Here is a 22,591-nt window from a genome sequence, read left to right as displayed (position 1 = left end):
ACAGGATATATAAGACTTGAATTATTGCCTACTTTGGCTACATTCATTAATTTAGTCTTTAAACCACAATACCTCGTCCCCGAGTGCATTTTTGATTGCCCAACTACTCAAAATGACAACAAATCCCAGAATGCCTTGCCATTATTTTCAAACCGGCGAAAGTTTTGTCAAGTGTACGAGAGTTACTCAAATCTAGAGCGGAAACGTACTGTCACAATAGGCAGAACATGGTCCAACAATTGAATTTCAGCATAAACATATTCAATAGAACAACAAACATTTGTACTTTTGTGTATTTATAAATGACATTAAAACCAAAACATATGTATTGACCACACAATTTGCCCTTTGAAACATGGAGCCCGATGTTTGTATTGCCGGAAGTTTTATTCTGAAACCCATAACGGATGTGTTTTGCTTGTACTGAGAAGCACTTGACACTGAAGTGTTGGCGCTAGCTTTGGACTGACAGTTAGCGTTAACAACAAACAATCTCTGTCCAACATGAAGATATGGACGTTTCTGCTGAAATCATGACACAAACATGACTATGTCGTTGCTCCGGTGATTCTGTCACTTTTAGCACTTGACATTTTAGCGTTACGTTCGCTAGTTAGCGTCAGCAGGCTAACATAAACGTTTACAAAAGCTACGTGGCTAGCTAGCTCAGCCTCCATCACCTTCTCCACTCTCTGTCCTGTGATGGATGATGACTTTCTGCTCGCCATACAGCTACAGGAGCAGTTTAACAATGAATACGAGACGTCGTTATTTTCCTCAAACGGATTTGAGGATGACGACCTCGGACAAAGCAGCAAGAAAAGGAAAGTGGAGGTAGCTGGAGGTGGCAGTGATGTTGTCCCCTACTGGAAGCCGACTGCCCGGCCCGAGAGGCCGCTGTCCATCGTGGACGAGTCCTGGGAGACACTGGACCCCAACCCCGATGTCAGATCCATGTTCCTGGAGTTCAACGACACGTTCTTCTGGGGGAAGCTCAGCGGCGTCGAGGTGAAGTGGAGCCCGAGAATGACACTGTAAGTGACTGGTTGTCAAGTGTTACTGTGTGGCCCACACTGACTAGTAGCTGGGTGCAGTGATGCTGTCACTTAAATAAAATGGTCTGAGTTTTGCATGGGGTTTGGTGTGACAGGAGGAAAGGGGCTGCAAAGGATCTTTCCAGTTGGGTTTATAAAAAGACTGTGGGACTTGTCTTCTGATGTCTCCTGCTCTTTCCTTGTAGGTGTGCCGGTGTGTGTTCCTACGAGGGCCGAGGTGGACTGTGTTCAATCAGACTCAGTGAGCCTCTGCTGAAGCTGAGACCAAGAAGAGACCTGGTGCAGGTGAGCTGGAAGGTTACCTGTGATCCTGCTTTTACTGAAGCGATTTGACTGCTCAGTAAAGTTACAGTCTAGTATCAACTATTCAACAATTCATTCCTCAGTTGATTGGATTGTCAACAAAATGAACTGTGATTATTTGCCAACTGTTTTGATAACAGAGTAAAAATGTTTGAGTATTATTTTAATATCTTAAAAAAAGTCCAAATTATTTGATCTCATACAAATGTTTTTTTTTACTCCTCTATGATAATAAACTTACTCTGTTTTGTTTTTGCACAAAACAAGACAATTGAGGATGTCATCTTGGCTTTTGGGAAGCACTGATCACCATTTCCTGACATTAAATGGATCAAATGTCAAACGCTTTAATCCACCAGTGATTAGAATCTCCTGCTTCAAAACAGCAATTTTCTGACAAGGAAAAAAAGGATTAGAATAATACTGAGAGGGGACACAATTGAATGTTTAATTGATGTTTTCTTGACTGATAAAAACGGCTTATTATAAGGCTTTTAATGTGTACAAGCAATTTACTAGAAATAGGATTAGAGATTCAAAATAAAGACATTCATAATACATAAAAAAAAGTAAGGAAATATCTCGGGTTAGAGTTTGAAAGATACACTCTAAACTGCTCTCACACACAGCAGCATCTCTCCTGGTGATCAGCTGTGACTGTGTGTCAGATTGGAAATGGAAAGAATTAACGTGCCCTTCCTTTTCTGCAAGATTTATTTCTTTCTGTTTGTCTGTCTCCGCAGACTCTCCTTCATGAGATGATCCACGCGCTGCTGTTTGTCACCCAGAACAACAGGGACCGCGACGGACACGGCCCTGAGTTCTGCAAACACATGAACCGGATCAACCAGGCCACTGGGACCAAGATCACTGTAGGTGTATCTTCTATTACACATTATAGCTGAAATTATAGCACATAGATTTAATATTTAAAATAACTGTGAAACTTCTCTCTTCCCTCTGTCCTCTCTTCAGGTCTACCACAGTTTCCATGACGAGGTCGATGTGTACCGGCAGCACTGGTGGAAGTGCGACGGGCCCTGCCAGAACCAAAAGCCCTACTTTGGCTTCGTGAAGAGGGCCATGAACCGGGCTCCGTCTGCTCTGGATCCCTGGTGGGAGGCTCACAGGAGGTCATGTGGGGGGACCTACACCAAGGTCAAGGAGCCCGAAGGATACGGGAAAAAAGGCAAGAAGGATGGTAAAAAGGACGGGAAGACGTCCTCAGAGAGGAAGGCTCCAGGAAATGGAAAGGCTTCAAGTACAACTACAGGTGAGGAGTTTGTTCCTCTACAAGTAAATAACTGATGATCCCTTCGATGCTGAACTACCCCTTTAAGGCAGATAACTGTTTTCGTTTTAAGCTGGTAGCAGCTCATGTTTTAGAGAAGCTTTTCCCAATTTATTTGCAGAGATATCGCAAATACATTTCTGTTGCCTGCCTCTGACTTTGTGCCTTTTCCCTCTCAGGTTCTGGATCACAGGACATACGGAACATTATCCCATTTGCTGGCAAAGGCTTTCTACTCGGAGGGAAGTCCCAGTCCTCCGTGTCTTCCGCCCCATCTCAGAAACCAGCTGTGAAAGCACCCTCGTCCAGCCCCATCTCCTCTCAGAAGACACTGTTCCCCCCCTCCTCTCCGGCTAACAGTCTCAGTCCTCCTGTTCGTCCTACCCAGGGTAGCCTAGGAATCTCCAACGCCTTCCCCCCTGTCAGACCTGCGACCTCCACGGGGCAGAAGCCACCTATAAAAAGGTCTGTCGGCAATACGAGGGTTTTCACCAACATCAGCGGATCACCAGTGAGAATCCCCAAACCCCACAAGGGCAGTAGCAGTAGCCAAGACACAAAAATCAAACAGAGGTCCATTGGAGAACTGTTCGGCAACACAAGCCCCAGGAAGTCTGAGAGTCAGTCCTCCTCCTCAAACACTGGAACTAAAAGAGAGTCACCAAACAACAGTACAACGGGCGCTTCCTCCTCTTCTTCCTTCGTACCTAAACAACTGAACTCAGCTACCTCTACCAGAACGTCTGACCCTAGTCCAAGTCAGTCCAGTAAGTTTTCATCCGTAGTTTCATCAGGAACCAAAGGCAGCCCTGTTAAACCGGCACAGTCCAAGTATTTCAGTCATTCTAACGGTGACAGCACGCCAGGAGCTGCCGGTGGAGGTCAGGCATCGAGGAAGAGGCCGTGGGACGAGCGCAGCAGCTCAGCCGCCATCTTTAACTTCTTCCAGAAGACATTAGCCAGCGATTCAGCAGCCTCGAGGGAGTCTGCAAAGACAAACTCGCCTGCAATGCAGCAAAGAACTGCCGCCGCCTCCTCCTCCTCAAACTCCTCCACTTCCTCCATTCGTTCCTCTGCAGGACTGCACACCGTCACCCCCTCCTCCCCCTCGTCTTCCTCCTCTGCGCTGATGGTCAGCTGTCCTGTGTGCCAGGCGAAGGTGCAGGAGTCAAAGATCAACGTGCATCTTGACTCGTGCCTCTCCTGAGCGAGGAGCAGCAGACCTGTGCAGTAAAAGGGATGTTGCAATAACACCAAGAAGTTTCAGGGAGTTTGTGGTTCTGAGTTTTGAGTTTTAACTTTGAGAGGGAATTTTTACACTTTTGATTTGAGAGGGATCAGATAGAGTTTTATGACCAGGCTGGTTGGTTTTCAGTATTTTAACTTCGATGCAATAATCAGTCTTTCACACAGAAGTGCCTGTCGGACAGTTTGTGCCTTAGTGTGACAACATAACAACATGGTTCAGCATAAGGGAGGTGAAGTAAGTAGGTCGACTTTTACTTGCCTAATAAGGTCATTTTCACCAGGCAGGAAAAATTAAACAAAATTCTAGTAAATGTTGATAAACTGTTCCAGTAACAGTTTGTGTATTTTACCAGAACAGGAAGTGTTTAAAGGACAGCATTCTCATACGTCTTCCTATCACACTGCTCAGTCCTGTGAAATGTCTCGTGTGTTTCACTGAAGGGCTATTGTGGGACTTTGATAAGAGTTAAAGGGTAATTCCGGTATTTTTAAAACCTGGGCTTCATTTTCTTTACATAGTTCTGGGTCTGAATGACCAACAGGGACAGAAAAGTTTTGGAATCGGTCCATTAGCTCGCCTCAGACGCAGCCGCAAAACGTTCTGCAACGACTGCAACATAATCGTCGAGGCCAAATGTGCTCGTCAGACTAAGTTTACTGACACTGCTTGTTTTGTTCCACTCAGATTGTTATTTCCTACTGTCTGACATCATTATGGACCCATTTAGGAGTAAGATCCTTTTTTGTTTTACACAAATCCGCCGTTAAACCATTCTGCTCAAAGCCACCAGACTCCACTGACGAAAACAGCAATTTTACCTCGTAGGATGCAGGAGTTGCTGGTGAAGCCCGACCACTATCAGTCTGTCGCAGATACGTAGGTATTGGAGTGTATGTTTGTCTGATATGTGCCGGTATGAAAGCTCTTATTTTTTGCCGGGGAGATTATAATGCTGAAGAATTTGCTCAAAATTTCAGTTTAAGTTTTTATGGCCCAGTGCAAAAATGTCTTTACATCAGCTGATGAATCGATACCAGTTAGTTTGTCTGACATTGATGTTAAACATGTCACTCGTCTGTTTTGAAGTCATTTTGACACCAAAATATGTAAAAAATAAAAAAAAATAAAAATAGGGCTTTGTTTAAAAACACAGGAATTACCCTTTAAGTCAGACTTGATCAGCATGCTGTGAAAGCAGACCGATTAAGTTTTAAATCCAGAAGCTGCTGCGTTATGAGTATAGAGGGGTTATTTTTGGGGTTGGGTTCCCGTAGATCGATGCGCCCTTCAGACAGCGGGAGACGCTGCAGTCTGACCTCTGCTGATCTGCGGGCCTCAGGTTTCACAGCCGCCAGCTATTTATTTTTTTTTGCACGTCGTCACATTCGCGCCGCAGCCGTCTGCAGGGTCGGGGAGTGCACGGGGAATCTGATCGAGCCTCTGATAGTACTGATGTGCTCTCATCGGTCAGATCTACGGGAGAAAAACTGAGGACGTGTTCGACGGCATGAGAATTTCACATCTATGTGTTCGGCTTTTATATGTTTGTGTTTGTTTTAAAGGAAACTGTTAAAAGTTTTTAGGGTCTGTTGTCAAATAAAAACATTTTTACTGTTCTATTTAAATGGAGATTTTGTATGAAGCATCATTCCCGCAGGTATCCAACAACCGATGACACAGAAGCGAATGTATCCACTAAAGTCCATTGATATCAGAAGTTATTATCAAGGTTTTACACTCAAAAACTGTCAACCACATGAAGAAGGCAGTAGGATTCCTCCTCTGGGAAGCAGGAAGGTCTCATATTGTTTTAATGTCTCGGTTATATGACATACCATCCAGTAGAAGCCAGAAGCGACGTTGTTTTATCAGTTGTAGTTTCTGTTATTTTCTCTATGATGATAACAATGATAGTTTTAAACACGGTGTCACTGTTCCCTCGAGCAGCTTCAGCCATCTGGTCTCATCATGTAGAACACATAAAAAAACAAACAACCAAGACATCTGCGAGCGACCTAAACTGTTCATAATGAAAGGATTTGTGCTGGAGTAAAAAAAAAAAAGAGAAAAAAAAAGCAGACAGAACGTGGGTGTAGCAGAGCAGAGCTGGTGGGTGTAGCAGAGAGAGAGAGGGGGGAGGATCGCGGAGGTCAGAGGTCAGACAGCACGAGGCCAGCTGCTGATCAGGACTACGCCCTCCTGTCCCCCCAGGACAGACTGGAGCGCAGCCAGAGCCGGCGACAAAGCATGTCGGCAAACACCCGTCGCATTTCAATTACCGCAGTCACGTCTCTGATCACCATCTGGCTGCACGTGCGTCACCCTTTGCCGGGAGGTTATATCTGGGAAAGAAAGCGTAATTGCACCAAGCTTTATGGTGTGGAAATGTATAATGCTGCGTTCGGGCGCTCCTCGGAAAGGTCACGCTTCCCAATTTCGCAGGTCGTCCTTCTGACTTCGGTGTGTTCATGCGCGTCAGGTTGGAATGCAGGAGCAACATGGATGATGTTTTGCATTTTATCACTCAGGCATTTAAATAACACACTGACAGGTGTTTCCAGGTTAATAAATTAGGGGTCGGGTCCCCTCCAAAGGGTCATCAGATGCATGAGGGCCTGTGACATGATGATGGGGTAGGAAAGGAAAAACCAAAGTAGCACAAAATTGTTCTTTAGTTTTTTGTGATATTCTGAGTCGGTGTTACCTCTTAAGGCCTCACAAAGTTTATGTTGCAAAAGTTAAAGGTTAAAGTGTGTAGAATTCAGTGGCGTCGCGCAGTGCTGACCAACTGAACACCCCTCATCTCGCCCTCGTCCAAAACACAAAGAGCGTTTCATTTGGTTTCCTGTCACTGGCGTCAGAGCCCCTTCAGCCCCTCTAACTGCTTTAACTTCCAGGTAAACAGAAGAAAGACGCCAGATCATACGTTGGAATGCGAGGAAGGAAGTCAGCGAACTCGCTCACTCTATTGTTGATTGTGTTTGTCGCTTGTAGACAGATTTTCAGATAGGTATCTTAGCAGCGGTGGTGGTTGTTTAACAATGAAGACATCAACTCCCATGATCTCATGCAACTTCATGTCGTCATCAAACTCGGTATACCCTCATCGATTTAATGGAGGGCCGCGGGAATTACATGGTGACGCTGAGTTCTGAATTTCTGCTCAGCGTTGGACCTGAGCGCACCATTGATGTAATTTCATCATATCCTTACTGTACGCATGACTTCCTCATGGATTTTTTCGTGACTTAATGCTATAAACATTCACCTATTGTCACTATAATTACCGCAACTCATTCTGTTCCTGTTCCTGTCTGACTCTTGGAGGAAGCCGTCCTCCTCGCCCCCCTCCAGAGGCCCCTCAGCAGAGGATGAACTCATGTCGGTGACAGCAGCTGTTCAGACCGGCCACTCCTCTTCCCTGACCTGCCGTAACACTGACACACTATAGGAAGCTGACCTCCTCCTCCGAACACACACACACACACACACACACACACACACCCTCCTTCCTTTCAGACCTATTGTCTCTCTGACAGTGATGCATCTTAGACAAGCTCCAAGTTCAATGCAGTGTTGTTTTCTGGGCCCTCGCAGCAGCTAGATGGGACCGGAGCACACTTTGGGCTGATTGTTCCTGTTCCTTTTTTTTTTTTATTTCTTTGCAAGATCATTCATCAACATATTCTGATTGAATTTTTAATCAATGATCGTGACATGAAAGACAAGCGATGAGGGAATGTGTGATGGGTGGTGTCTGGGGGTCTTCTGTCCCCGCATGAGTACTTTACTGTACAATTTTTTTTTGGGCTGTCAGCAAGAAATCGCTCTCCAGCAGAGATTTAAGCAGATATATTAAGACCATTATTACCCGGACTAAGCTAAGAGATGCAAACCCGTTGTGCTTTTTAGCAAGGCAGATTAATACAAGCCTACTTCGGTTACATGCATCCCCAGGGGGTGCCATCACACGCCTAATCCTCTGATCTCAGGAGGCAGTCGTGGTGATGATGATGGTGGCGGTGGTGGTGGGTGATGAAAGCTTATAGAGGGGACCCTCTGCTCATAAAACCATCACACGAAACAGATTGTCCTTGATCGGTGGTTTTAACCGTGCAGCTGTGGACCGTCAGCTGATGGCTAATTGCTGTAAGAGCAGGATTAGGCTGTACAGAGGGGATGTGATGCTCTTCAAGGACGAGCATTACGTTTGATACCGTGTTGACTGATAGCATGTTAGTAAAACTGACAAAAGCAGAGGACAATTTAAGACAGAAAAAAGTCACATTAGTTGATTATCCATCCCAGAATCCAGCACTAAAACCAGCACCAAAACACAACATATGCTGGTCTTGCCCAGCAAGACCAGCATATGTTGTGTTATGTTGTGTTATGTTGTGTTTTGGTGCTGGTTTTTCCAGCAGGGATACACCTCGCTATTTAGTGCTAAACTGACTTGTATCTTTTAGGTTGACTGAGCATTCATCCTAATTCATGAAGTAGATGGTGGATTTAAATATACACGTTTTGAGCTGCAGAAGTGTAGCCCATTTAAAAGTAAGCGTGTTTAATATCGATGGAGCAAACGGGAGGATTCTGTTGGCTCTAGCCAACACATCGAGCTTCAGACGCTGCACATAGCCAACAAGCTAATTCACCACCTGGCTGACTTTAGTCGTAAAAACTACAAGCATGTAGGATTAATCATTTATAGCATCATGGTATGCTTCTAACAGTGGGCTAAAAGCATTTAGCTTTATCTTTTTTTTACACCCCATTTCAATTATTTAACAAGTAATATTATTTAATTATGTGTAAAGTCATATTTCTGACTTCTTAGCTATCTGTGTTAGCGTTTGCTACTAAATAGCATCAGGTAGCTAGCTTTTTTCAGTAGCCCACTTGATTAGAGATTTAAAGGGATAAATCATTATTTTATTTTTACACTCTTTTTGATTTGATTAACTAATCCTAGACTCCATAAGGTGTTACACTTATGGCAACTTTTTTACCAATACTTTTAGCCGATTCCTGAATGCAAAATACCATCAAATCATTATTCATTACAATTAAGGGCCATTAGCAACAACAAAAAGAACACAAAACAAACAATTACTGGCAAAATAAATGTGTCAGTAACAACGAAACAACGTGTCTTTCGTGCTTATGAGTGTTTGTGTCTGTAGGAAACAAGTCAGGTTTAATTCATATCAAAAGAGCCATTAGCAATACAAGGCTCCAGGCTCCATCCATCTGCCTGACTCCGAATGTGTGTGTGTGTGTGTGTGTGTGGTACAGCACATGCCCCTCTTTTTGCGAGGAGCGTGTTTGATGCTATTGTGTGTTGGTTTCAAGGTTATTGTTGTGTTATTGTTGTGACGGCTCTGCAGGCTGGGGGGGCGGGAAGTGAAACCCACCATCTGTCCTCAAACTATTGTCTTACACACACACACACACACACGCTCCTGTCATGACCCCAAACCCTCTGTCTACACACTTTGGTTTTATTGTAGGGACTCAAATTAACACAGTCTTCTATTGAGGCAGACATTTGGTCTAATGCTTAAAAGTACTGACTGCTCATATTAACAGGCAACAATCAGTTTGATTACAAGAGAAAGACAACACACTTTGAGGATTGTGCCTAGAAACTGACTTGCTTCTCCAATAAATTTGAATAGATTAAGGATGAAATGCAAATATAAATGATATTGGAACAATTTGTGTGTATAAACACCAGTTAGTTTCATGTAAGATTTACTTTTAAGTGTAAAGAAATCATTTTTATTTAGACTTATACTGGCTTTGTCAAGTTTGTGCCTTATTTCTCATGTCACATTGAGACATTTGTCCCAATAATCAGTGTTCAAATTATATAAATGATTATATCAAAAAAATTATAAAATTATACATGACTAAATGTGGCTGATGAAAAAATTACTTAATTGAGAATAAAGACAGCTTTCCTGCCTGTAAATGTTGGCTGGGAGACGCCCAGCAGCCACTTTGTTAAAAGGACAGGAAGCGGATTCTCCTCTCTTCAGCCAGGATCAGACACCGTCAAGTGTACAACAGTGATCATAACAAGACCGGAAGTTTCAATTCAAAATAAAATCAGAGCTTGGCAGGACTGTAGGCCATATTACAAGGCATTTTTCTTAATGCAGTTTCGTTTCCAAAGTTATATAATATCACTGGAGCCCACGTCAAGATCTACAGCTTATCAGAGCACACAATGACCATATGTATGGTCATTAGTATTAGTTCTCTGCCTGGAGATTTTATCCACTGAGGAAAACATCTGGTTGAAACTGAAGCTGTTTATTTTATTTCATTTTCTTTCTTTTCTTTTTTTGTCCCCACAAAATGTCAGAAATGTCAAATGTTTTTTTTTTTTTTTTAAATCTGTGGGAACATTTGTTAACATTGTTATTTCCATATAACTTTTTTATTATTATTATGATTATTCTCTTCACCTGTTTTCGTTTTCCTCTTTCTAGTTGCATTATGTAAATGTGTAACAGAAATGTTTCTATTTTATTACAAAGGGATTTTTAAAGTTTGCATAGAAGTGACGCATAACTGGGCTACAGTAAAATACACGTGCCCATATTAACCAATTAGGTAGCCATTATCATTCAGCTATGTCCAATCTAATACAAGACATGAAACCAAATATAGCTGCTGTTTCAGGACACAGGTGGGGAAGGCCCGTTTATAAGAGTTGAAGAGAAATTGTAAAACCAATGTATATCAAATCCTAAAATAATATTAAGAAAAAAACAGATTTATATTAAAAAAATAGGCGCTTAAATAGGGAGAAGTTTTTCAAAAAGGACACTTTATATTCAAATTAACTTTGTTTTATATTTAGTGAACGTCGGCGCTTTTATTTTGATCACCACTACCGGAAATCCATCGCCATGCTTCCGGCTGACTTGACGTGGCGTCGCTGGCCGCCCGGGGCAGAGAGAAGCAGCAGCACGGCGGACTGTTGCTCGGTGTGTTTGCTTCGGGAGAGGACTGTTTATTCTCAGCGCTTTGTCGGATTCAACCAGCCACCGGCCACCTCCAGAGTCGATACCAGCGCTGCTCGGCTCAGTAACTCACGGGACAATGAATGGTAAGTCAACGAACGGCTCGCTGGGAGGAATGGCCTGCATCGAGGGGCTGCCCCCGCTGCCGAAGAGCCTGAGCGGCTTGCTGAACTCGAGCGGCGGCTCCTGGAGAGAAATGGAGAGGATGTACGTGAAGAAAACCATGATCCAGGACGACCTGAGCCGAGGCAGGAACAACGCCGATAACCTGCTGGCCAACAAGCCGGCCAACCTGGACGCCGCTCTGGCTCTCCTTCGGAAAGAGATGGTAACGTTTCTAGGACTGTTCATGTTTTTTATTTGGCGACGGGAAAGTGCTCACCCCTGGTTTGTCAATAGGCGCTAATCCCGATGTGCGTCTGTATCCAGCCAAACCCCCCCAAAGAAACTCTGGTAGTTTGGTGTTGCCTGGCTTTTAGGCAAACTTACACGCCTTTTAGCACACACCTAAAGACTTTTCACAAATTATTGCAGTCTCCTGATAGATTCGGCATATATACCATTTACCTTACAGTTCAGTATATTGATAAATTAACAACTTTCAGGAATGGATTTCGTTTTCTTTTGCCTCAGGGCACTAAGATTTTCCCAGATGGTACAATCGAACAACGCCAAAAAATACCAGTTATTTTAATGTAGTATACCTTCATAGATGCCGAAGTTATGAAAATACTGTTAATCCCCAAAGTGTACCACTTTCTATGTTCCCCAGCATACAAAGTCGTTAGTAAGCACGGGAAGATAAAACGCGACTTTTTCCAAATAAAATCTGGCGTTAAGAAAACCTTCTGCAAGAGAAAAGCAAGAGCAGCTTTGCTTTGGATGAGACATGTTCCGACTTTTTATTCGAAGCTCAATTGTATACCTTTTTAGCTGCACTGTAAAAGTATTTTTTTCATGACTAATTGGCTTGTGTGAAATCCTGTGGTGAATGTTGTTGCACTCACTGAGAGTCAGACACTTAGTACACACTCCCTTGCCAGAAGCAGGGATTATCATACAAGAGAACCAGACCAGATTTCATTCCACGGCTCCTGGTCAATACACAACAACTGCTTGTTTCCTCATATCCAGTCATTCAGGTGAAAGGAGTGTAACTGTTGCAGAAACTCTACCTCTCTGACGTCTGTACTTTTGGTTAAAGGCTTTTCTTAATCCCTTTTCTGCCTCGTGTGCTTCACTCTCCCTGCAGCGTGTCCCCTGCTCCAGGCTTACTGCTTCGCTGCTGTTAATGTATTACTATCAGTTTGTAGTTCACATTGTCTGTTAAGTTGTCAGTGCCCTATATTTTCAGAGAGTGTAAGCTGTTCCCCAGTTCATGGAGCGGTGAGCTCGCTCTCAGCTGTTTGAACCGACTCTGACTTGCTTGTCTGCCGACAGTAGTTTGTGTGGAAGACAATGCAGTGACCCTCAGTTCATACTGCACTGTCAGCTGAGTGGTATGCAGTAGGAATGCCCTTTTCAACCCTGCCAACAGACTGTTTTTTAGTCTCGTAATGTCAGGTAGAGGTGCGAGCAAGGGTTATTTCTCATTTCCCGTTTATTAAGTGGACCACATTTTTGGATTTGTTGGATCTTTTTGAAATCCATAGTTATAAAATGACAGGAAGAAGCAAAACAGATGCCATCAGGCCTGATTTATTTTGTCTAACCAACAGTTCAAAAGCCCAGAGATAAAATTCTACAAATTAGAGCCAATACTTAGTTTTTGGGACCAGTATTGGGGAGGAATACATTCCAACATCAGTATATTGGCTGAGCTTATTGTATACACAGAATATATGAATCAAAACTTGGATTTTTTTTTTATGATAAAGTTACCTATTATTGTTCTGTAATCTAAACATGCTTTCACATATATAAGACAACCAATACTTTGGTCAGTCTTTGTTAAAGAAATATATGAAAAAGAAGTAAATGTCAGTTTTTAGAGCCTGGAACCAGATAATATTTAGCATTATTCTTGGTTTAATGACCTCAACATTTTAATGATTATCAAAATCTATGTTGATAAATTCTGTTTTAATAAAATAATCAACTAATTGTTGAGGCACAAAGTCATAAAGGAGTAAAGAAAACTGACGACATTCACATTTAAGACGCTGGCGGTGGAGAATTTTGAGAAAGATTACTCAAACCGATTAATCGATTATTAACATAGTTGATTCGAGTAATAGTGAAAACTAATTGATTAGAAGACGTAGCTCTAAAATAATCTTTAGCTGCAGCTCAAATCGTCTGTGGCTGTTTTTACTTATGGACTAAAAGTAGTAGTTTAGAGTCGGCTAACTTCAAATGTATTTAAAATCTGAAATGTGTCCTGTATTAATCAGGATCCTAATCCGTCCTCTTGCAGGTGGGTTTGCGTCAGCAGGACATGTCCCTGCTGTGCCAGCTGTGGTCGCTCCACGAGTCCATCCAGGAGTACAAGGGCAGCTGCCAGGACCTGAGCGCCGCCTCCAGCCTCAGCATGATGGAGAACGGCTACTTCGACGAGGACGATGAGTATTACCCAGAGCCTGGCGCCACTCCCACCGGGGAACAGCCAGACGGAGAGGTCGGAGACGGGACGGCATCGATGGCTGCAGCCAAGAACGGGAGCGGCAAAGACGACAGCTGGGACTCCTTTCACGTCACCATCTGAGGGCTCGCTCTCAGCTCTCTGCAGATGGATATGTATTTTTTGGAGGTGAAAGACTTTGTGTTAAGCTGGAGGAAAAGTTGGAAACCTTCTTGCCTCAGAGGAAGAACTGGTTGGGCAGAGACAGCAGTTGATTGGTATCTCATTACCATAATAGACTATACAAATAAAATTCCAGCTTATCTTCGACTCCTCCTCAGGTGAAACACATCCCTGCTTGTGCTGCAGAAGGGTTTTTTTTTTCTGTTTTTTTCTTCTTGCAGCGTGACCAGGAGCTACAGACTGCGGAGCCGAGAGGCCCGGTGTTCTGACAACACCTGCTCAAGCTCAGGAGTCGACATGGATTGTATTCCAAGACTCCGTATACTCAAAATTAGGCAATATATATGATTTCTTTTTTTATAAACAGCTCTGCTGCTGCTTCTTCTATATCAAGTGGGTTTTGCTAGCCAGTCTCCCTTTTTGGCAGAACATTTTTTTTTTACATATACAAAATATATGAACAAAGTTGTATTATTTATTATCTAATATAAATAACAAGATATTTCCTGTTACTCTCTACGGATGTTTTGTATTGAAAATACCCAGGTACAGGGGTACAGCATTTACAGGTCAGATCACGGAGGATGGGACTTCTGAACTCTGCAGTCGGTGTTGGTGTAAAGACAGGAAGAAAGACTGTCTTTAAAGTGGTGGAATCATCTGGACAGACGCTGTCAGACCTCAAGAACGGAGAAAGCGGTGACGCCCTCAAAGCTGTTCACAGTATAAAACACTCAAAAACTGAATGAGGTTTTGTACAGGAGTGAGGGCTCCACTTTCCTTGCCTTTTTTTTCAGAAGGAGCTCATGTTTGCTCCGAAAATGTGAAAAGTTCAAAATGCTGGAAAACAGTTTGCAAGCCGAGCGCGCTTCCCTCAACCCTCAGAGCTGTCGACGCGTTACTTGCAGCTTTGATGCGTCGCTGTTTTCTGACTGGGCGGCGCAAAAGGCCCAGATGGTTTCGATCCAGCTAATAATGTACTATACTCTGCTTTCACCACACATCAACTCGGGTCTTCTTTTCATAGCAACGGCCATCATTCCTATCAGTAATAATGATGAAAAGCCATGAAAACAAGGCTCAAGTTGTAACCAACAACAGCTATCTTTCAATATAACAAGGTAGCAAGCGCTTAGTAGCCAGCGTCGACTGAAAACATTCAGGATGAAACGACGTATTCAGCTATTTTCCTTATAACCAGCTTCGACTCTTTTCTTCTTGATATACGCGAATCAAATAAAAGTTGCCAAGAATTAAGAAACTGTGATCGGCTGCGATCAACATCTCCCAAAATTTGCACTTGCTAGTTGCAATATTTCTTCATCGCAGTGACGGTGATGTGCAACAGATTTGTCTCTGTGGTCACTGCGACCTTCACATGTGGCTCGCAGCGCAAACACAAAGCTGTAAACACAAAGCTGGAAACACGGTAGCAACTATCGAATGAAAACAGGGTACTTTATAATGCTTTGTATCCTATTAAACTTAACTGATCTTATCCTAACAGAATATCCTCTGCTGCATCTAACCTGGAGTTACACTATACACACTCAAGACCAGGCTGAACATTATTTAAGACATTTAATGAATATAGCTGCAAAGCTTCCAGGGGCTGTTTCACTCTCTGAGCGTCACCGTGGGAGTTTTTCTTTACTTGACAATACTGGTCACTAACAAGATTGTAACTGCAAGTGTTTTAAATTCGAGATGACTTGCTTTTATTGTATGCCTGAGAACATTATAGGAAAACGAACTCGCTCTGTCCGTTTTGAAGAGTGTTTTCAACACTCGGGCGTCGGCCTTATCTCAGACTCTACGTATGTTTCTCGCCGCCATCCTTCAACGGGCGAAGACGCTTGGATGTGCAGATATTGTTACTTCTGCTACACATATGAATGATCTGTGCAGTCTTCCTTGAAGGGACAGTTAAGACCAAAATCAAAAATACATTTTTCCTCTTACTTGTTGTGTTATTTTTCCATCTAGATGGAGGATTTAGTGACATCAACCCTAGAGATGTCTGCATTCTCTCAAATATAATGCATGACAGCCCTTGGTTTGATGTTCTTTAAGGGCTCAGGCTAAAACTAAAGATTATTTTCGTAGTTAACGTGCCGATTATTTTCTTGTGTGATCTATAAAATGTCTGAAAATTGTGAAAAATGTTCATCAGTGTTTCCCATTAGCCTAAGAAGTCCTAAAATATGCTATTTTTGCCCACAACTCGAAGACATTCAGTTTACAGTCACAAATGAGTAAAGAAACCAGAAAATACTCACATTAAAGAATTAGACCATTTTTTCAAACTGCTAGCTAGCTAACATTACAGCTCAGCTGAGGAGGACGCCATCAATGTTTACGCCCCATGCTGATATAAGTACGAGCCTCCTGTCCATGGTTAAAAGGAAAGTTGTGTTGTTTTGATTTTGGGGTGAACTGTCCCTTTTTATAACTCTAAACTCAACAGCAAAGCTCTCAGCTGAACCTGTAGCACACTTGATCCACAGCAGCTTGTTCTATCACCCGAACTACAAAACGACTTTTCCTCTGTCAACACCAGCCGCCGCTCTGAGATGCCGCGGCGAGTTTCCGTAGCGCGTCCATGTTGCATCTGTATAGATCGTTTGACGCCATCTGTCCGTAGACTGGTCCGCCATTTGTGTGCTCGTAGAACACAAACCAAAGAGAAAGTACAACACTCAACACGAAATGTATTCGGTTAAAGGTGCAGAAAACACGCTTTTCTACTCAACTGATCTTGAATGGTTCCGTTGTATTCTAAAGGTACAGAACAAAATGACGCCTGATGTCTTGAAGAATGTCTTTGCGAGTCGTTTTGAAGCTGACGTTGTCTCTGTCCTTGAGGAGAAACACTAATGTCTTCAACTGAACAATGAAATGTTTCTTGTTTTTTCTACTTCTGTAAAAAAAAAAAAAAAAAAATCCACTGACTGGCGAGTGAAAGTCTCAGTTGCTTCATGTGTGAAACACCTCTGCATCAGCACGGCCACTGTGCAAAGAGCCCTGAAGTCAAAAGTGTCTGTAACTGTGTACAAACCCGTCGTAGGAAATGTGCTTATTCGCTTTCTAATCCTCAGCTTGGCCTAAAGACCACTGCAGAGAATAAATGTTGGCATTGTACATTTCGGCAAACCACGAGATACACTTTTATTTTATGTTCTGACAACACTGTGCTTTAGGTCTGGGTAGGGTAAGGAGAAAAATCAGGAATGGGTCTAAAATTCCTGGTTTTATCACTTTAAACACGGCTGGAAAATGTCTCTACCTTTTTTGTTTTGTTCCCAAGAAAACAGCAGCAAAATGACTAAAATGACCTGGTTTTGTTGGTTACCATATGATTCAACATATCGTGGTTTGCAGAAACACAATGTTTTCTTGCTGACCTGTCTGAGGAAAACGGCAGTCGACGCCTCTAAAACGTACTATCAAACATTATATTTCTCTCGTGTGTACACAAGTTCAGGACGAGAAGGAGGCAGATAAGCACGTTTCCCCCTAATTTCGAAACTATTCCTTTAATTAACCTATCGAAGCAATTCCGGTAGAAATTCAATTACATTTTTAACTGTACGAGGTTTTAAATCCTCTCTTGAACTCATAACACACTACCTACTCACTTTAACATTTTGAAAACCCGCCCGTTAACAAAAAGACCTGAGAGGACTCTTCCACAGAACACGATGAGTCCATCATCTGACGTTCGCTCTTTGTATTTGTTACAAATCTTTCTGCAGTTTATCGCTAATCTGAAGCATTTGATCAAACGATGTAACTGATTCGGGTAAAAGGCTTGACCCCGGACGTTTTGTTTTTATTGGATGTCTACACAATTAGTGCCTTTGTGGACCTCAAAGGTTCCAGACCTGAGGTTTGCTGTTCAAGACGTCGACGAGAATAAACCCAAAACAGTCTTGTATCATTTGACTCGTTCGACATGAACTGGGGTTCTTAAAGCTGCTACGTGCAGAATCTGAAACCTGATGACTCCTGCGACCTCCTTAATCCCCTAATGGCAGAGTATTACATCACTACAAATCCTGAAAATCCCAGAAAGAGCTGCTTAGAAGGTGTGCTAAGAGATTTGGACGTTTACGCCGAGCTCAGACTCTTTTAGCTTTCCTTTTTTTTTTTTTTTTCCTCCTCCGTCAAAGGCTCCTTTTTCACTTTATGGACGAGGGCGCAGCTGTCGGGAGTGGCGTGTTTTTGATGCTTCCTGCCTCTGAAATTTGAGTTGCTTCATACCCCTGAGAGGCTGTTCTCTCCCCTCCTCACTCGGACGGCGACGTACATTTTTACTCCTTCAAACTACATCTGAAACTTCTTGCAACAGCCTTAAAATCAGCTGCGTCATCGGCAAAATTACGGTGCCCTCCTCGCGAACATTTCGGGTGTCGGGCGATGATTTTGCACTTGTTTGCGGTTGTTCCGTGATAAATCCTGCAAAAAACTACACCTACCTGATCCTCTCATGAATTTGTCTTGGTGACACAGGCACACGGTGCTCCTTGTACAGCCGCTACATCCAGCACAAGCGTTTCAAATTGAACACCAGCCAATCGTTCCCTATTATCGCAGATCAGTGTTGTGTTTGACGAAACCCCCGTTTTTCATGTGATTACTGGATGTGTAACGTGGTGACGTCATCTCAGGGTAAACTTTCGGCTTCTGATGAGAAAAGTTTTCACCCTGGAGGGGTTAGGGGGGTTAGGGTTAAAAAAAAAAAAAGATATCTTTGAACACGATTGTATTGTGACACTCTGTTATTTGGTGTGTTTTTTTCCCAGTGTGATGTACCAACATGCTTACAGCGGCCACAGTCGACTTATTTCACTGTAAATGTCGTGTTTTTGGTGCGATTCTCTCACAACAAGGGCTTCTTTCTAAAGCCCACTTTGAACAATCACGTGCTCAAAATCACTTGTTAGAAGAGGCGGAGCGATGCGTTTTTTTCCCTACCTAGAGTGGCCTCAGAACACCAGGATGCAATGCAAGAACCCAAACCACAAGGATGTCATGTGTTTTGACTTAAGTCATGGTTATTACTGTAATCACAGTCACGCCTCAGCGTTCACTTCACACTCCTGCTTCAGTGGTTAGTCAAAAGGCGCACGCAATAGGAAGCACGTGGAGGAGGGTGCACCGAAAAAGGCAAATTAATTTAATCAGAGGTTGATTTGTATTGATTTGATCGCCAATTGGCCATGTTTCGTCCACTTTAAAACGTCCTGCTGCTAACCTTTGCTTGCAGAATGCCTAAAAACACATATGAATTCACGTTTTCTCACCAAAACTCAAAATGACTCTTCTCCAGCCCGACCTGTGTCAAGGCCAGGCTCTCATAGGATGAATGTGAGCGTGTGAATCAGCCGAGGAAAACACGAGAGAGCCTTAGAGGTATTAAGTTCCAACAGATTATCAACGTCGACATACTTAATATTTAGATCAACATCCACCAGTTGTTGAATGTGGTTGAATCTGTCGTCGGGGAGTTAGTGAGAGACCACAATGGTGAAATGTTTGACTTCATATCTATACTGTATATCATTCATCCTAATCATTCATTAAATCACTATAGTGGAAACAAATAAGTTGTTGAGAGAACCTGTGAAGCCTGTGTTGTGACCATCCATCATTAATGATTGACCATACTACTGTTTCTTTGGACGATTAGTCTCAACCCTATCATAGTAATTATACTGAGACCAGTTTAATAAAGTGATTCCATACTTATTCAGGTTTGGAGTGAGTTTTTTTTTTGTTATTCTTCTGCCTGAAACACATTAAGAATAGTAGAAACTGAACCAGTCGGACCATTATGATTTTATGCTTAAACTGGCTAAATCAACACAAAGTTGATCCCTGACCAGAGGACGGAGTAGAGCGGCAGATGGGAAAAATCATTGGATCACCATAATCAATAGGGTTCATCCTCTGTGGGACACGAATGTACAACATTATAGGGAAATCCATCCAATAGTTCTGAGATATTTCCGTCTACACTAGCCCTGCTAGAAATCAGAATCAGAAATCACGAGACACAAAATATTAACTGTCATTTTCATTCCCCCAAAATCCAAGCAGCCCCAGTGAAACTCTACTAGACTCCCTCAGCCAGAACTGCAGTAATCTCCCTCTCTCTGCTGCCCTACTTCTTCTTCTTCTTCTTTTCTCCCGAACGCGTCTCGCTCTGACCTGCATTTAAATGCACCGATCTGCATTTGGCTGGGTGTTGAGAGGCTGCCATGCTGCTGCAGTTCCGGTCTAATTGATCATTACTGCAGCAGGATGTCAGGGCTTTGATGCAGCAGCTCCTCGCGCTGTGAGGTTCAGATGAATTACTGATGACGATAACACTGTTTATGTTCTCACACTCCGAGGCTCCCTGTGAGACTGGAGAAATGGGTCACGCTACAACCGTTCGACTCTGCAGTGGAAAAATCAGAAACTTGGTCATAAAAATGCATTAAAGCAATTTAACAGCGAGCAGTGACGGCTGATAGTCCGCTCTGTTCTTCACTGAGCATTGACACGGCCGGTTGACATGCTAGTTATGTGAAAGCTGCAGCTGCACATACATCTTGACCTTTCTGCGCCGCTTCCTGTATCTGAGCACTTACTGCAGATTAAAGGATGAGTTCGCCCAAAAATGAAAACGCAGTCGTTACCTTCTCACCCTCGTGCTGATGAAAAGTTGGGTGAAGTTTCGCAATCCACGAAACATTGAGAACAGTAGTTGCGGCATTCTCCTGAACAATTGAAGTAGACAAGGACATGAACGACACAACTGAAAAAAGAAAAAGAAACATATAATATTTTGGAGTGAAATAATCCTTTAAAACTATCCAAAGCAAAAAACAAAACTATGAAGATCTTATTAAATTTGAGGCATTGTTATACAGCAAGTTACACCACGCAATAGTGTATAATAAAGGGTTACATTAGCCTTACTGCAAAAATGCTGCTTACATGTTAATACATCAGCAAAGATAATCCCAAATGTGATGTATGTAATGTCATGATGTATCACAAAGGTGCACTGGCAGAGGTCATTCGTGCATAATTTGTAGTCTGTAAGTCTTTCGATGAAGACAACATCATTGAACAGGTTAGCATAAAACTCCGTCAGGCTCCCTCTAGTTTATAACCAGTCAGAAGCATCGATAAGACATTTTAACGTATAATTCATTTGAAATCACTTCTATGTATTTTGTATGACTGGTGATATAGTGCATCAGGAAGCATTGTGAGTGTAGTCGTAAATAAAATGCATTATAATTCGTTATAAATGGCTGTATAACACACTATAGACGTGGTTTTCCCGTTATTAATGCTTGTATATTTTTTATTCAAGTAAACACTAATCACAGATTTTTACTTATTTATTGTGTATTTTGTCATTTGGTATTGTTATTTGAACTCTTGCACTACTCCCGTTTACTGTACTGTTGGGTTTTTTTGTGTCTGGCCATGAAGATCTCTTGAGCCACTGTGGTTTTTTTTTTTCAAACCCTGCATTCAAATCTTCTTGACAGTCCTGGGAAAGCCCCTTAAACAGCACTTGGATCTTTAAATGAACAGTAAAGCTTCAGGATTTCAGGAATTCAGGACATTGTGACCAGTGCTGACCAGTCAAACTGCTCTGGAGCTGCACCACAACTCATCGGACGTCAAATAAACGATTAAATGCATCTATTCATGTCTGATAACATTCATATGAAAGCTTTAGAGCATGGCGTTGATATTGCCCTTGTACAGAGGCTGTCTGTGCACACAGCTGTGCATCATTTGAGGCCCATGTTGTCTTCCTCTCTCTGCTCTGTGCTCTGGTCTCGTGCCGGCCGGCCGGCCAAGCGTCTGTTGGGAGATTAGAGCAGATTAACATAATCTTGATTGAGAGAGCAAATCCAAGGTGCATCACTCTCTCCGCGGGGAGGGCCGGGACAGATTGCCACATCAGAGCGGAGCTGTGTCGACCGGCTGATTGTTGTTGATAATTCTTATAAAAGAGTTTTTCCTCTTGTCACTTCAAAACTGAAGGCGCTGAGAGTTCATCTGTGTTGTGGTGTGCTCCTGTTTCATTTGTGTTGTTCTATTTCATTTCAGTGAGGCCATGACGTGACCTATTTGTGTTTTAGGCCTGTTTTTTTAGACTAAAACACACAAATGACCACCGGTTGATGTGCAACCTAATTTGGATATCCACTCGTCTGCATGCAGTTCTGCGTGCTGCTTGTTGACACAGTGACTTCTGGATCTGCTTCGAATGCACTGTTTATAACTGAAGCCACGATGTGAAGGGGTTTTTCTGTCTGTTTTAAGATAGCGGTCACTCGGTCAGTCCACCACTTTGGCCCAGAAATAGACTCGATACACCAGCCTTTATCAACGGAGGAGGAACCCTTAAGTCTTACAGTGTGGGGTTGATTTTTTCATTTTAAATGGACAGCCAAAACATTTGGGACAAATATTTAAAATATTTCGCTCAGATTGAATTGCAAACATTTTGTTGAACCCTTCACTGTATCACCATCTAAAGAAAAGAAAAACATTTATTTATTTATTTATTAATATTTAATAGATAAATATAGGGGACACGTGAAGTACTTTATACATGGACAAGCTGAAACAGCTGTCAGACGCAGGTATCATAGTGTTTATAGCAGGTGCTAATTTGCAACACCCGTCCCTAAACGGCTTTCATGAAAACAAGAAATGAATACGATGAGATAAGAATAGAGTCGACTGAGCAAGATACAATAAAGCACACGTTTAAAAACTTCACATTACAATCTTAACCTGGCTTATGAAAAAAAAAAAAATGACAAAGGTGATGACATCCCAATCAGCCTTGTGCGTTCATGTGGTGTCACAATAATCGGAGGAAGGTATATC

At 42.5% G+C, this 22,591-nt stretch overlaps 2 protein-coding genes across 2 annotated transcripts; both read left to right on the top strand.

Annotated features, from left to right (window-relative positions):
• Nucleotides 1–353: 353 nt before the first annotated feature.
• On the top strand, nt 354–5,527 carry sprtn (SprT-like N-terminal domain). The gene is made up of 5 exons (XM_030405678.1): nt 354–1,034; nt 1,241–1,340; nt 2,102–2,230; nt 2,334–2,631; nt 2,829–5,527. The coding sequence occupies exons 1-5, from the start codon at nt 703–705 to the stop codon at nt 3,854–3,856; spliced, it is 1,887 nt and encodes a 628-aa protein (XP_030261538.1). The 5' UTR covers nt 354–702; the 3' UTR covers nt 3,857–5,527.
• A 5,308-nt stretch (nt 5,528–10,835) lies between these two features.
• Nucleotides 10,836–19,429, top strand: fam89a (family with sequence similarity 89 member A). Its single transcript, XM_030405719.1, has 2 exons — nt 10,836–11,263; nt 13,352–19,429. Exons 1-2 carry the CDS (start codon nt 11,015–11,017, stop codon nt 13,637–13,639), a joined length of 537 nt encoding a protein of 178 aa, XP_030261579.1. The 5' UTR covers nt 10,836–11,014; the 3' UTR covers nt 13,640–19,429.
• Nucleotides 19,430–22,591: the final 3,162 nt, after the last annotated feature.

This window comes from Sparus aurata, chromosome 22 (assembly GCF_900880675.1).
Source record: "Sparus aurata chromosome 22, fSpaAur1.1, whole genome shotgun sequence".
Taxonomy (NCBI): domain Eukaryota; kingdom Metazoa; phylum Chordata; class Actinopteri; order Spariformes; family Sparidae; genus Sparus; species Sparus aurata.
Note: the sequence above shows the minus strand (reverse complement) of the source record. Positions and strands in the feature narration are given on the sequence as shown.

Bases quoted from the DNA above. Each gene is read 5' to 3' on its own strand.
- sprtn (XM_030405678.1), top strand. From the start codon at position 703: ATGGATGATGACTTTCTGCTCGCCATACAGCTACAGGAGCAGTTTAAC. The intron at 1,341-2,101 runs GTGAGCTGGAAG...CTGTCTCCGCAG, and splicing joins CAAGAAGAGACCTGGTGCAG to ACTCTCCTTCATGAGATGAT. The intron at 2,231-2,333 runs GTAGGTGTATCT...TCCTCTCTTCAG, and splicing joins CCACTGGGACCAAGATCACT to GTCTACCACAGTTTCCATGA.
- fam89a (XM_030405719.1), top strand. From the start codon at position 11,015: ATGAATGGTAAGTCAACGAACGGCTCGCTGGGAGGAATGGCCTGCATC. The intron at 11,264-13,351 runs GTAACGTTTCTA...GTCCTCTTGCAG, and splicing joins CTCTCCTTCGGAAAGAGATG to GTGGGTTTGCGTCAGCAGGA.